This window comes from Varroa jacobsoni, unplaced genomic scaffold (assembly GCF_002532875.2).
Source record: "Varroa jacobsoni isolate VJ856 unplaced genomic scaffold, vjacob_1.0 scaffold_1145, whole genome shotgun sequence".
NCBI lineage: Eukaryota > Metazoa > Arthropoda > Arachnida > Mesostigmata > Varroidae > Varroa > Varroa jacobsoni.
Genome location: NW_019214047.1, coordinates 76002 through 90129, shown reverse-complemented (window position 1 = coordinate 90129; position 14128 = coordinate 76002). Strand labels below are relative to the sequence as shown.

At 44.3% G+C, this 14128-nt stretch overlaps 1 protein-coding gene and 1 long non-coding RNA gene across 4 annotated transcripts in view; one reads left to right on the top strand and one right to left on the bottom strand.

Moving 5' to 3' along the window:
* pan (transcription factor pangolin) overlaps nt 1-13760 on the top strand; it is a 139445-nt gene extending 125685 nt beyond the window's left edge. For all 3 annotated transcript variants that reach the window (XM_022845069.2, XM_022845070.2, XM_022845073.2), the window contains 4 exons: nt 5257-5517; nt 8539-8883; nt 9094-9320; nt 12645-13760. In XM_022845069.2, the coding sequence (XP_022700804.1) occupies nt 5257-5517; nt 8539-8883; nt 9094-9320; nt 12645-13297 (1486 nt within the window). In that variant the 3' untranslated portion in view covers nt 13298-13760. The remainder of the gene's footprint in view (nt 1-5256; nt 5518-8538; nt 8884-9093; nt 9321-12644) is intronic.
* The window catches only part of LOC111267089 (uncharacterized), a 57278-nt gene that overhangs the window by 21584 nt on the left and 21566 nt on the right, over nt 1-14128 (bottom strand). The window contains exon 4 of the long non-coding RNA XR_002684403.2: nt 7122-7273. This is a non-coding gene — a long non-coding RNA (uncharacterized LOC111267089). The remainder of the gene's footprint in view (nt 1-7121; nt 7274-14128) is intronic.

Genomic DNA, 14128 nt, shown 5'->3' with positions numbered 1-14128 from the left:
GAACGGTCGACGCCATTACTAACAGCTGTCACTTTCGTCAGTTTGTTTTTTGTTCTTGCCGCATTTATATGGTTCGGTGTGCGTAATTGTGTTTACGAATGGGGTAGATAATATTCGTTCAACGCTGCTGATAATAGTGGCGATGAAAAAAAATGATTATTGCAGTTGTTTCATTTGATAATACATTAGATATAAATGCAGTGATATTGCGTGTGATACGGTTCAATAATTATGATCAGTCAAAAAAAACACGGACATCGATTACTCTCTATTGATGTGCTGTTTTATGAAGATAGATTTATTGGCTTGAAATAGCGCAGTACCCGCGGGCTGTTATTTCATCTAGTCCCGCTGGTCGTTTTGCCCACTGGCGGCTCTTATCACTACTGTTATTCAACGGCTTTTATCATTCCGACTAGTACTAGCACTGAGATTAGTATGCAATTATAACGCCACTCATCCACCCCGGCGACGATATCGCGCCTATCATAACCGTCATTGAAAACGACGGCAGCAGCAGCAGCAGCGTCTCTTATGATTTGCTAGCTATATATTAATCAAATACATGTTTTTGCTGTCAAATGCAATTCGGCCTTATTAAATCGATTCACTTAGAAAAATAAGGTATAGCATAGCCTGGGGTCGTTAAATGTCAAAGCAGGGGACGCCATAAGTTTTTCCATCCTAGCGTACCTTGTTACGCGCCATCTGGTCATCTTTGTTACTTTGATGTTACGACGCTGACCAACAACGACGGTGGACATTGGCCGAATTTCTTCTTCTTGTGATAGATGATGAATGTACCTGCACAATATATATAGTATGATGATACTGCGCGCTCACGTGGGCCCTCAAGTATAATAACAACAACAGCGATGGTGTTACTGATATCAGATAAAGGTTAGCACCCCCTTCTGGTGGCAATTTCCCTTAGCGGGCTATCTGCTAGGCCGTAACGTAGGCTTTTATATTCCTATGTTGCGGCCGGGCCGAGTCGGACATCAATTCGGTAACTTATGGACCATGATCGTTATAGTTTCGAGATGCCATTGGTCGTTCTGCCGGAACCACCGTCAGACTTAGCACGCGCCGTTATCCTTCGCTGTTCCTTTTTGCTCTCTAAAGATCGTTAAGAATGGGGTTGGATAGCTGCAGTCGTTCGCTATGTGAGTCAAGTGGGGTCTACAGCTGTGGGCTTGACCCTAGATTCAGACCCTACAGTTGGAAATAATAGCCCTTACATTTCGGAAGTTATGAAAGACGCGAAATAGTGGTAAAGCATCGACCCACGTTCGCCACCGACCGCACGTAATAATAATATTACCATATGGGTGCTTGTTTAGAGATCTGTGCGTTCATTGATTGCGGTGACGCCTGAGCCATATCAATGTAGTGCTGAACGATGGTGGGGTTGTTGATAGCGACTACGAAGCGATGCTGAGTGTGGCTACGCACGATGGAACAATAGTGAGCTGCTGCTTCTGCTATTGGAATCCACGATATCTTCTATCTAAACGTGTCCATCCGTCTTCTAATCTATTTGCCTGGATGTGCAATCAGCGCTAGCCACTTTTATAGCCATTCCTCTTTCCTTGCGTATATAGTTAACTACACGATATCGAGTTGAAAGACAAAGCCGTTCTATAAAGTTCTTTATCTATCTAGCTAGCAGAGCGCGATCTGTGTATGTGGACGGGGAGAGTCAGACGTCTGAGCTCTGCCAGCGATACATCGAACAAGCCAACTGCTGCTTGTGAGCTTCTTCTGGTACAGCTTCTCTTGTCCCATTTGATTGCTTCTAGTCTCCTTCTTTTCGCCTCCGTTCGGCCAGCTAACAATCCAAATTTCAGCGAGTCTCAGGTCTCAGTCAACACCTTTACCCAGACAAAGATCAGCCGAACTAACTTCTCCGTGTAGATTCCTTATCGTTGTCTTTTGCTGATAACGCCTGGTTTTCTGTGTGTGTATGGATGTATGTATGTATGTATGTATGTATGTACGTATGTATGTATGTATGTATGTATGTATGTATGAATGTATGTATGTATCTAGTCTACTCTCCTTTAGTCGTGATCGCTTGATCAGCACCAGCGGCAGCGTTCAGTGGTAGAGCTGATGCCGAACCACTTTTCTCTCATCTCCGTCTGAATCGTGGTCGGCGCTCGAACAAGAAGAAACGCCATGCATGCGCATGTATAATTTAACCTATCGCATAGATACGTGTCGGTGTATGAATATCGATGTGCGAGCGGTACTCAGTGCCAGCGATCGAACTAGATTGTATAGTTATGTTTTCGCGTCTTCTGCAACTGATTTTCATGTCTGGCATAAATAGCCATCAAGATGATACGGGACAGCTTCTGTACCCACACCTTCACCTCTGCCAACGATGATTTCGCTAGTGACGACAGCAATGATTTTATGCCGTTTCGAACAGGAGAACGTGATTTGAGCGGTTGGAATTGTTCCTGTTACACAACGAATCGAATAGCAATAAAGCTCCCTTGGCCGTTATCTTCATGACCATATAGCCAATAGACTGAACAGCCATATAGTCGTCGCTGTGCAGTGATTTGTAAAAATCGGAGTTCGACGAAAAATCTCCGTTAACATCCTGGGTTCCCCTACGAACACAGGTTCCTCTTCGTCTATCCTTTGCTCACTCCAGATGATGATCAATTGCTCGTAGGTTAACTGCATTAGTCTCTCTGCGGCAACACCACACATACTACTATCGTATCGTATCGTCGTACGTTTCAAAATAGCTTCTTTAAAAATGATGTTTTCGTAGTTTCTGCTGTTGTGGTCGCTGAGCGCATCCTTTTGCCGCACAGTATTGGTTTGCCACTTCTGAAGGGCTACTTCTGCTTGAGCAAATCGATCGATAGTTCCGCAGAAAAAGGAGGGATTTATTCAGGCAATCACTTGTTCGCGGTTGTGATAACGACATTCTGAGTAGAGTTTAGCTGGGATACCTCAGCAACCAACAAACTACACCGTGTCTTTGACATCTCCGTTACTCGTTACCTAGTCAACGTGTCGACAATTCGACGTCATCTGGCGAAAAAAAAACAAAGAGGATTCAACAAATATCGAATATGACATCGGTCACTATTACTGAATATATGTCCGCAAAGGGCAATATCTGTATTGATTATACGCCCACGTGCCACCATCCTGGCATACCACCTGTTATAGAAAACACATCGGCGCTATGTAATGGCAGCCTAACATGCACTAGTATCAAAGGCGAGAGGGTACCACATAGATGTGAAGACAATAACAATGCCTAGGTCATACGCTAACTGTTGCCTTTTGCGATCAATCCACTGCACGATCATTGTATAACAAAACATACAAGAGCCGTTCCATATGATTCGCATAGTCGGCGCTCGTATGACCTTGCAGCCGCCGCTGCCAGCCCCGTAGAGACAACAGTAATCGATCGGGCAGGATTGCTTCAGTTCTTGTTGTGTGGGATTTATCGATTGGTGTTAGGAACGGGCTGCTGACGAGCCGCTCTACTAGCTACGAAAACTTCAAACGTTTCCCAAACTATCTAGCTAAGCGAGCTGCAAGCCGTATGCTAGCCTGTCAGTTTTCTAGTCATACGGCGATCTGAATTTGAGACCGCTGTTTCGAGGTTGTCTGGACGGATTGGCAAGAAGCTCGTCGTCACTGGGTACTGGCAAAAATCAAAAGGACAATCAGGGAGAAAGGGTTGCCGCGTTGACTACGAAGCGCGCCAGTCGTTTCTATCTAATTGAGCATCTTGTGGGAACCATTTTTGCCATAGCTCCCGTCGTTGCCGCTGCTCGTTTTATGGCTGATCCGACAGTTGCCATTGTTTTTAGCTACGGTTGTTAACATCCTGCATGGCTGCACCGTTTATCTGTTGACAAAAATCCGCAGTTGTTTACTGTCCATCTATTGAATATTATATACTTAGTCGCTTGTTTATAAGAGTTCAACTATTGTACAGGTAATAACAGCGCATCGAATCTTTTTTTTGGTTTCAATAGCTACTTAGTGTCCTACCTTTTGCTGACTGACGCCGGTCTAGATACAATATATAATATGTTTTTGAATTTGATCAAGCATCACCATCGTATTAGTCGCGCTATAAGCACGTAAGCGAAACGACCTAACGGAGAACAAACCATATGGCAATGACAATTTCTATATATTTATATATAGATGTATATTAGTTTGTCAATTCAATCGAAATCAACCGTATGTCTTTGCGCCGCCGCCGCCGCCGCCGCCGCCGCTGCTGGCAATACTGCTATAGTTATTATCAGTATCCATTGCTGCTATTGTCGTGGCCGTTGTTAACGTTAGTCCCAGTGTTGACTAGGGCAGGATCACGATTCACGCTTGGTCAAGCGTGAGCTCTCAAAGAGTGTTCGGTGTCGAAATGCCCGGACGACGTCAACGACGTTTTTGCGTTCTCTTCGCTGGGTGAAAGCTAGGCTAAGAAAGCAGCTTAAAAAAAAGAGACAGAAAAATCTATTCTTGAAAAAGTAGCCTTAACATCCATCGAATATGCTTTTGTATTAGACGTAGTCACCTCGAAGGTCTACGGCTCTTTTGCCAGTTAATGGCGGGGTACTTGAAGCGGCTGAATGCAGAGCCTTTTCGAATCGAACCACTGAACAAAGTGAACACAGAGCCAAGAAAGATGCCTGCGATGTTCAACCTTCACAAAGCTTTAACAGATACTCATTTCCGGGAAATCAAGGTTACACGCACACCAGCACGAGTACAAACGGACACAACATGTCCTAGCACCCATCTTGAAATAACTGTGATTAAAATCATGATACAGGCGGTTAACCTCGAGCGGCTTCTTCAAATGGGAGTTGGTTCATTCATTAACTAAATAGATCTAATGTCCATATCAGCTTCTAAATGTCGAACCGCTCTATATATATATATATATATATATATATATATAACAAGCTAAGTTTATAGTAGACCTATTGGGTTGACGTTTCATGAATAACAATCAATAAAATACATCAGGAAGACGCAAGAAAGACACTCTTCCGGATGGACAGCAAAACAGTTAACAGACCTGTTCATGACATATAGGGACAGCGGCACATGATTTCCTATTTTAGCCAACTATCACATAGGTCAGTTTTTTACTATTTCGGCTACACTATTATATGCTAATTTGCTTGTTTATGTGCTGTGTGTTTTCGGTATGACTGTTGTTGTTGTTGTCGTCGTCGTCGTCGTCGTCGTTCTTAGGCACTCGATATACCCATCAATGGGAGCACCGTCTCTTAGGCCGTACGGGCTGAGCGCAGGATTTGGAGCGGGTCTGGGGTCCCTCGGCCGAACGCTGCTCCCTCCTCCGCCGGGACCCCCTGGTCATCCCTCAGTTCCGCAGGGACTTCACCATCATCCTGCTTTATCGCCCCATCATTCGCATCATACTAGCCCGTTTTCGCCCACGCCCGCTGGGCTGCAAAACCGACCTGATCTCACCGCTCTCACCGAATCCGGCAGGTAAGAAATTGTGACACGGTTATTCCATTAGTATTTAGGCGCTATTAGTGCCTAAAATATAAATAGTCAAATGTATGTTTCGTAACTTTAGCTAGTTTCGAAAATATCAGTTGTTTATATGCTCGCGTATGCGTCCTGAAGACATGCGAAGCGAAGGAATGCGATGAATGGCTTAAGTATCATCAAGTATGATAAAAGGCCGCGAGACTGCAGAATGTTTACGATTTGTAGATGGGCCAATCTAACGTATGAAGGAACAAATAACAGGCCACGGAATAATCCACTTGAGCGTATCTGCCTAGTTAGGAAATGTGAGTATTCACGAGTGTCGCCATTTAGAGTGCGCAGCCCTAGCGCAGCTACGTATATAGTAAATAAGAACAAACAAAGGAGAGCCTACATCTATAATTAGATGTGGCACTAATGCATTGAAGCAGCAAATATATTCTCATCGTTCACTGACGCACGGCCACAGCCCTATTTCTAAAAAGCGTAACAAGCGACAAAATAAAAAAAAAAAGAGATAAGCTTTTACATAGTACGCATGTTATGCAGACAGTAATATTAATAGAAACCGATTAACTTGTACCAGTGGCGCATAGTCCATGAAGCCTCGAGTTGCTAGCAGCAGCTGGGTGGTGATCATACTGAAAACTGACGTGGACTGCAAATTGACGGGATGAGAAAGGGGGAACAGCATGGCCTGATGATCCAACGGTATCACAGCTCCATGTACACAACAATAACAAACGACACATCAGGATACCGGTCGGGACAGGACCGTAGGGATATGGGTCGATGCTTTCGGCTATCCACGAATGCCATCGCGCTGCGGCCGCCCGTGCTAATGATAGTTGCTGAGGGTTTCTATTAGGGGCCATTGCTCGTCATAAGCCGAACGTATCTGTGTGAAGCTGTCAAGAAAACAGCTTCGTACGTAAGGCGTTCACACATCATCGCTACGGCCGTCGCGACTGGCCGCGCGGCGCTGATACAATGCTATAGGCGCTATTGCGTTGGACGCTAATACCGTTCACTTTACGTCCGTCTGTTACTACTGTGCCCGGTTGGCTGAAGATGCAACTGTTGCCGCTGTTCTGTTTGTGATTAGTTCGCTTATATTTTCGTTGCGACTGTCGTTGGTCGTTGATCTGTCTGGCGGTGACTGCCACGGATAGCAGCTCAGTAGCGACTCGATATCCCCCGTGTTGTTTGAAGCAGGCATCGCGAAGCTCAACATAGTTTTTATTTATTTACGGCTACAAGAGCAGCGGCAGAGGCAGCAGATAAAGGATAAAAATGGCGTACGCTTACGAATCAGCCAACACAGGCCGAATGCGCTGCGCACGCGAAAAATCCCAAGTACACGATACGACGGGACGCAATTCGACGACGAAGAGTGTACAAATTATGCAAATATCACCAACGTATTACTATTTATATATTTCAATAATAACGAAAATAATAAATATTATTAGTATTATCAATTAACAGAAATGGGTAGATTAGATCAACGACTAATAAAAGAAAACTTGAAACTAGTCCCGTTTGCTACTCGTTGGACCGTTCCTCGATCGATCTATTCGGGTGGAACGAAGACATACGTAGATGTTGTTTGGCCGCTGCTGCCCCGATGGGCGAGCTGATGACGGCGATTGACCAAGCGTGACGGAACGCTGCGTTTGATGCTACTGCAACTCCGATCCATCGAAGATCATTTGAGATGGTACATCCGCTTGTATTTTTGTCACATTCGCTGAAATGTCATGTAAAATATGACTAGCAGGTTGGCTAGAAGTTAACTCATCAGTTTTTTAAACATTCGTCTTGGGTCCATATGGCCTATTAAAACAAATCCTACATGCACGCTAGCTGATAGTGGCCCAGCTGCCCCTCTTCGTCGCCAAATCTTAAACGATTGTCCTATGCTGTCCTGCCCTATAAATTGCAGTATACAGAATGCTCGGCGGCACTCTGTGCTGTAGGCTGCAAGAGAGTGACGTACTGAAGTTCAACAAGGGCACTGATTTTCCTTTGGCGAGAAGAGCATTCGCTTCAAAAGGAGGACGCTATCAGCATATAGACATAGTGCGGTTACACATTGACGCTATTTGTACACAAAACGTTTCCGATTCTATGAACTGTCATTAACTCAAGTTTGGCCTAACACTAGGAACTCGTACTGAAGGCCAGTAAGACTAACTCGAACCGATTTAGTATATGTTTGCTCCGAATAGTCAAGTATTCGAAATAATGTAAGTGAGTTGGTATAAATTTACACGGTCTGGTAAAGCCAGCTTATAAAATGTTCTCTACTCTGTTTGTGTGTTGTGATTGGCTTCCTTTCAATCTACTCTAACTGATAATTTATCAGTTCTTCCCTGGAACAGCCCCAAGCCCAGCAAACAACCGCTCTGGGTTCACACGAGCCAGACGGAGGGTAAGCAGGCCGCCTAAAAAAGGCCGACACTCATAGGCATTTAATTCACTTCCGAGCGCATGCCGCCGAATGCTAGATTTTGCAATCAACACCAAGTGGAACCTCCTGATTGGTATTTTTACTGTTATTACGTTACAATACATCCGCTCATTTTCTGTTTTTTTTCCCAATTGGTTGCTTGATGATTTGAGCAGGCGATCACCTAACTGGCAGCATTATTTTTTCTTGGTTATCTTCAACGAGGATGTCTGAATGCTACGAGGTTACGTTAATTCATACTTATTCTACATGCGCTCTCATTTTTGTCGTGACAGCTTTGTTTTGATAAGCTAACCTACGAAATACGCTACGATACAAAAAAAATCACTCGCATTTAATAATATGCCGCGATCAGTGTTTATAGCAGGTATGTCGACGAGTTCTCGTTTCATTACTCCCTCATTGTGCCTGAACATCCCTTACATGACCTGCTGAAGCAACTATGAAGCTAATCCTGGACCTTCTACAAACGAACGCATATACATTTATCCGCTAAAAAAAAGTTCAGTTTTAACAATCTGCTTCATCATTCGTTTCGACAGACGAATGGCGGCCATGTACTCAAGTCAGCTGGAAGCACAATCTCTTCCTACTGTGGTTGGCAATGCACCGATCGTGTCCGTCACCCCCACGTCCCCACCACGACGACCCACAGCAACGAGTGCAGGAGCTATTGGCAGTAGTGGGGTTGCAGGCGCGGGTCAGCAGACGATTTCCTCTGTCAGCCAGCAGAGCAGTTTGGGGGGTGTCAACAACAACCCAGATGGAGATGGCCATGGCGGCGCCGGGACCAATGGTGCCACGACTGTCGACAAGAAGTCCTCGAAGCCGCCAGCGCATGTCAAAAAGCCGCTCAACGCGTTCATGCTCTATATGAAAGAAATGAGGTATACTTTCGAATGCTAGAGGCTATAAATGTCTTTCCGCTTTAGGCTCTCGTTCAGCTTCGCATCGTACAGTGTAGCGTAACTTACAGACGAAACCTTGCACCAACCCCCCTCAGTAGTAGAACGTCACTGGAACGCTGAACTAGCGCATTTAAACCTGAGTGTGCTTTGTCCTTTTCGCCTTCTTGATCTGCTTATGAAACTTTTCAGAGCCAAGGTGGTGGCCGAATGTACGTTAAAAGAGAGCGCTGCAATCAATCAGATTCTGGGTAAACGGTGGCACAATTTGTCACGAGAGGAGCAGTCCAGATACTACGAGATGGCGCGAAGGGAACGTCAACTGCACATGCAGATGTATCCCGGCTGGACTGCGCGTGACAACTATGCCCTCAACACCAAGAAAAAGAAGAGGAAGAAGGAGCGAATCCTCGATGCAGGTAAATATCACACACAATGACACCCACCCAGACAAACAGGAAGAAAGCAGCCAAACTAGTAACTTAAACTGTGGAAAAAGACACCTGTACCCGATGAGGTCTCTGTCTTACATTTGTGCTGCTGTTATTACTAGCATTATCGTCTGTTTATGAATATGTTAAAAAAAAATAGGCAGGAAAAACACAGGACAAATGTCCGCTGAGTCGTGGTATAACGTGTCGCATTTTTTTTTTCGGTTCATCTTAGCTTTGGTGGCTTCGCTCCTCTTTCGATGCCCTAATTTTTGTCTTTCCTTTTCTCTCTCTCTCTCTCTCTCTCTCTCTCTCTCTTTCACCATTTATTGCCGATAGAATTCCCACGCGTCTACTTCGATCGATCACTACTAATACCACCCGCTGGTATGAGTATATACCTGTCTGTGTAATTGGTACCTTAGGTTCTATGAATTGCTTCAGCGATGATGATATACTTAACTGCTTTGCAAAGCAACTGCAGTTAACTGCAACGGACAAGTTCAGCTTCTTAGTAGCGCGATAGGCGAGAGATTCTTTTCACCTGGCAGATGACATCCAAACGACAAGAACAAAGACCAACTTCCAAAAATAGAGAAAGCTACAGCAAACGTTTACAATCGCATAATGCAATGCATTCCATATATGACGAACATACAGATACGAATGAACCGTCTTCATGACTGAACAGATACAAGGACCAAACATAAAAGCAAATACGCCAGGAATGTAGGTAGTTGCGCCGGGAGTCTAAAACAGTGTGTCAGGGGCAAGGGGGGATGGGGTAATGAATCGGATTGTCGGTTTCCCTCTCAGCACAACACGGCACGGTCGATCGAATTGATAAACTGGTGTGACAAGAGCTGCAGTTAATGAAACCAACAGATGCACGCACGTACGTACATACATACCTCCCTCCAATATGAATGAAGACTTCTAGTGTTTTGGAAGTGAATGCTCGCAGTTATCTGTGAATTGTTTTTGATGAAAACGTTTAAGGCAACAAAAGGAGAGAAAAAAAAAAGAGGCAAAACAAGCCACAGGAAAAGTCAGATAAATAAGCATACAAGAGAGAAAAACAGACAGACGGAAAAGCTCGTGTGGCAGCTTAACAAATGGCTGCGCCAAACGCTTTCAGAATTTCGGTCTGACGTAGCATGCGGCCAGCTACCTATATTCCATCAGTTCACCACCACTACTTCCGAAGAAAGGGATCAGGGAGCACGCCTCGCGGCTGGCACCACACTGCCACTGCCGGCTGATGGCCAACAGCTCTATCAACTCAATGAACTCAGTCATAATTTCAAAAAGCAGAGACTTCTTAACATGAACAGTAAGTTGGTAGCGAATTGACGAGTTCGTATTGGTGAACTCGGACGCAAAAAACAAATTAAAATACTTTGTCGCTTGCCTCCTCGCTTTCAACAGCGCACCTTGACTTTAAATCGATCGTAATTGTAATGATGATGATAATAGTAATAATAATAGTAATAATAATAATGATAATAATAATAATAATAATAATAGTTATAATAATGAACTATAGTTATAGCAGTTCCATTATAAAATTAACAAGATTACTCGTTCTGTGCGTTACTTCGGGATGTCCCCAGTTGTTGGGCACCCTTGTCGCCTCGATCACTTTTTTGTATACGTTTTATGTAAATATAATATGTGCGGTTAAATTCTAAGTCTCACTTACTTCCTAGTCCCGATTCCCTGTATGTCGTATAAGTACACGTTATACCAGTTTTTAAGTTTTATGCATCATCCGGTTGGTGTCGAAGCTGCCTACTAAGCTAGTAATGGCCGAAGATGATTTCACCTTGATTAGTTTAAGATGACCATTGGTGTTCACGAGGTAACGCAACTAAACACTTCAAGGAATATCACTATAGGAAATGTTTCACATATATATGTTTCGGCCTAGCCAAAGTGATGTCGTTTCGTATTCATCGAGTGATTGTCTGTATACCCAAATACAGAGTGTATCATCCGTGCTCCAAAACAGGCTTGCGGTAACAGTCATGGCGGTCATGACTAAATGAAAAAAATATTGGGTTTGGGTTGGACTAGAACTTTCTAAGGTCCGACCTTAAGGTACCCTATCGGTATTACCAAGGTTTGTATTCTCATTCGCCTTTATCCTCATTAGATAATACAACATTGGCACTCTTGTGGTAACTACCAGACCCAACAATAGGTCTACACGAACAGCCTGAACGCATTCGAGGATCCGGGCTAAGTAACTCTGCAAAAAAATAGACTCCCTTCGTATTGGTATGCATACTCAATGGGACGATTCCTACAACACGATCTATCACACAACTGAATTGTTCATTCCGCACCGCTTGTTGCCTTCTGCGACAAGAAGCTCCTCTAAGCAGATTGCGTTACCCTTGAACACCTCGTGTCAGAGTGCATACACAATTAACGTAACAGTCGATAATACCTAAGTACATGATCAGACTTGATAAAGTATGGATACGATACGATACGATGGTGTTGCTAATTACACATTGTTGTTGTTGTGGCTGTAGACTTCACTTCGACCCCACGTTCTTATATTCTCCCGTCGCAACAAGAGGAATATAAGCTAGTAGTTGGTCCCGTTCTCCCATTTGAGTTGAAACCGTTTGCCACCCGAGTGAATATTCTGCATTAGGTTTATTGATACATTTTCGGTAGTTCCATGAAACATCATAAATGCCGCTCAGTGCCCTCTTGACCCTTTTAACTTTCGGCTATTATCTAACGGAGAAGGATATTTATTCACTGTTGCCGTTCTGTCCTCACACATGCTGCTCTAAAGGGAGTGTTCAGGTGGTACCGAATAGTACCGCTCCGCGCCACAAGTAAGTACCACGAAAAAATGAGTAAACAACAACAACAACAACGATGACGACGACAACAACAACAGCAACAGCAGCAGAAAAAGAACACTGGCTTTGCCAATAACCTCAGCGTTGTAATTGCGTTGTAATTGGCCTCGTAAACTCCATTCCTCTTGTTGCAGTCCATTGCTGAGGAGCTACAACTTAGACAGCTTCTGCTCTGTTCCAACGTTTTGCTATGTTTCCTGTTTGTTCCATGCTCCTTCGCTGTGTTGAGTTCAGCTTGTGTTTGGTTATACATTTTGTTACCGTTATGTAAATACTAAACCACATTAACATATTTTACACATGTGTGAATAGTACAGAGAGAATTTCGGAAAAACCACTTCAATATGGCGGAAATCAACGATCGACCTTCTACAGTGTTGTTCTAATGAAGAACGTTGCTTTGTTTTTCTATGGTGATTTTCTATTACAGACGTGAACAACAGCGCCAAGAAATGCCGGGCGAGATATGGCCTCGACAAGCAGAACAACTGGTGCAAACCATGTAGGCGGAAAAAGAAATGCATCCGTTACCGCGAATCGAAACACGATAATCCGGGTTCAAATGCTCCTTCATCGACCGGAGGACCCGGGTCTAACCAACCCGAGCCAGGCGATCTCGACATTGATGCGATGGAGGACGCATCAGATGCCGATAGCGACGACGAGGATGAGCCCAATGCGTTATCTTCGGTAGAGGCGCCAACGCCACCGGACAGCCTTCGCATGCACCCCAGCCCGGGAGCGCAGTCCTTATGCACCGACGATGAACCTTTACCCTCTCCCCTGCTGGGCATGCCACCTTCACCAAGGCTGCCCTTACATCCCGTGCCCTCACTCGGCCTTCCATTACCGGGATTGGGTTTGCCAAACTTGCAGGGCATAGGACAACAAGCGGTTCCAAGTCTACCTGTGTCGTACAAGCATCATCCCTTGAGCATACACCAGCTGACAAGTCAAACAGGTGTGGGCCATACGCAGGGTGAATGTAAACGCGAGCCGCAGGAAAGTTTACCTATGCTAGGTGTCGAAAGTATCCTTACGCCGCCATCTGCCGATACGCCGCATCTTCTCACGGTCACTTAAATGAATCTGGACCTAATTTTAGGCCGAAACGAAGCGATGTATAATAAATGCGATTAGCGGTATACGTTATATGGGACACAGCACCTAAGAATGAACGCCGAAAAAGCGTGACGGTAAGCCTTTTCTTAGGACTAGGCTTTGTCGGCGCTATCTTGCGCTGTGCTGCTGTATTAAACGTTGCTGGTCAAGCGTCACAGCATGTCTCTGGCAAACTCTATGGCCCCTACTTGTCATTCAGCTTCACCTTTGCTACGGTAATTGTCTAAAGCGAAGAAGCTAATTAAATCTACGAAAACAACACATGGAGGCACACATGCTTGCAACATGCTACCCTTAAGGAATTTTCGGAAAAACCAGAAAAAGTATGCAACAGGGGGTCAAAGAACCCCTCGAATCAGCTTCTATTCTAATTATTTTTATTATTACTATTATTTGCGGCCGGGTGTACATATTGAAGAAAGAAGCATTAGTTAGGGCAAATTGTACATACGACACTGTACATACACACTACAAAAATGATATATATATATATATATATATATACATATATATAACACTTCTGCATATCGTAAAGTAATAAAAAACGATAATGTCAATTGTGTGCCATCACCGAGTAGTTCCTATGATCGATCAGAATTTGTAATCCTGCCATCGTGCTTCTCCAGACGCTGCAAGTAGAGGGCAATTTATGAGCAATAAGCCCCACCTTGAGCCAGTACAGGAGATCAATCAGTTTGCCTCTATATGTGGATTTTGTTTCTTGCAATCAATAACCGTATTGGTGTTATTGGCTAAGTTGAATGGTTGCCTCGCGATTGAATCGAAAGAGCA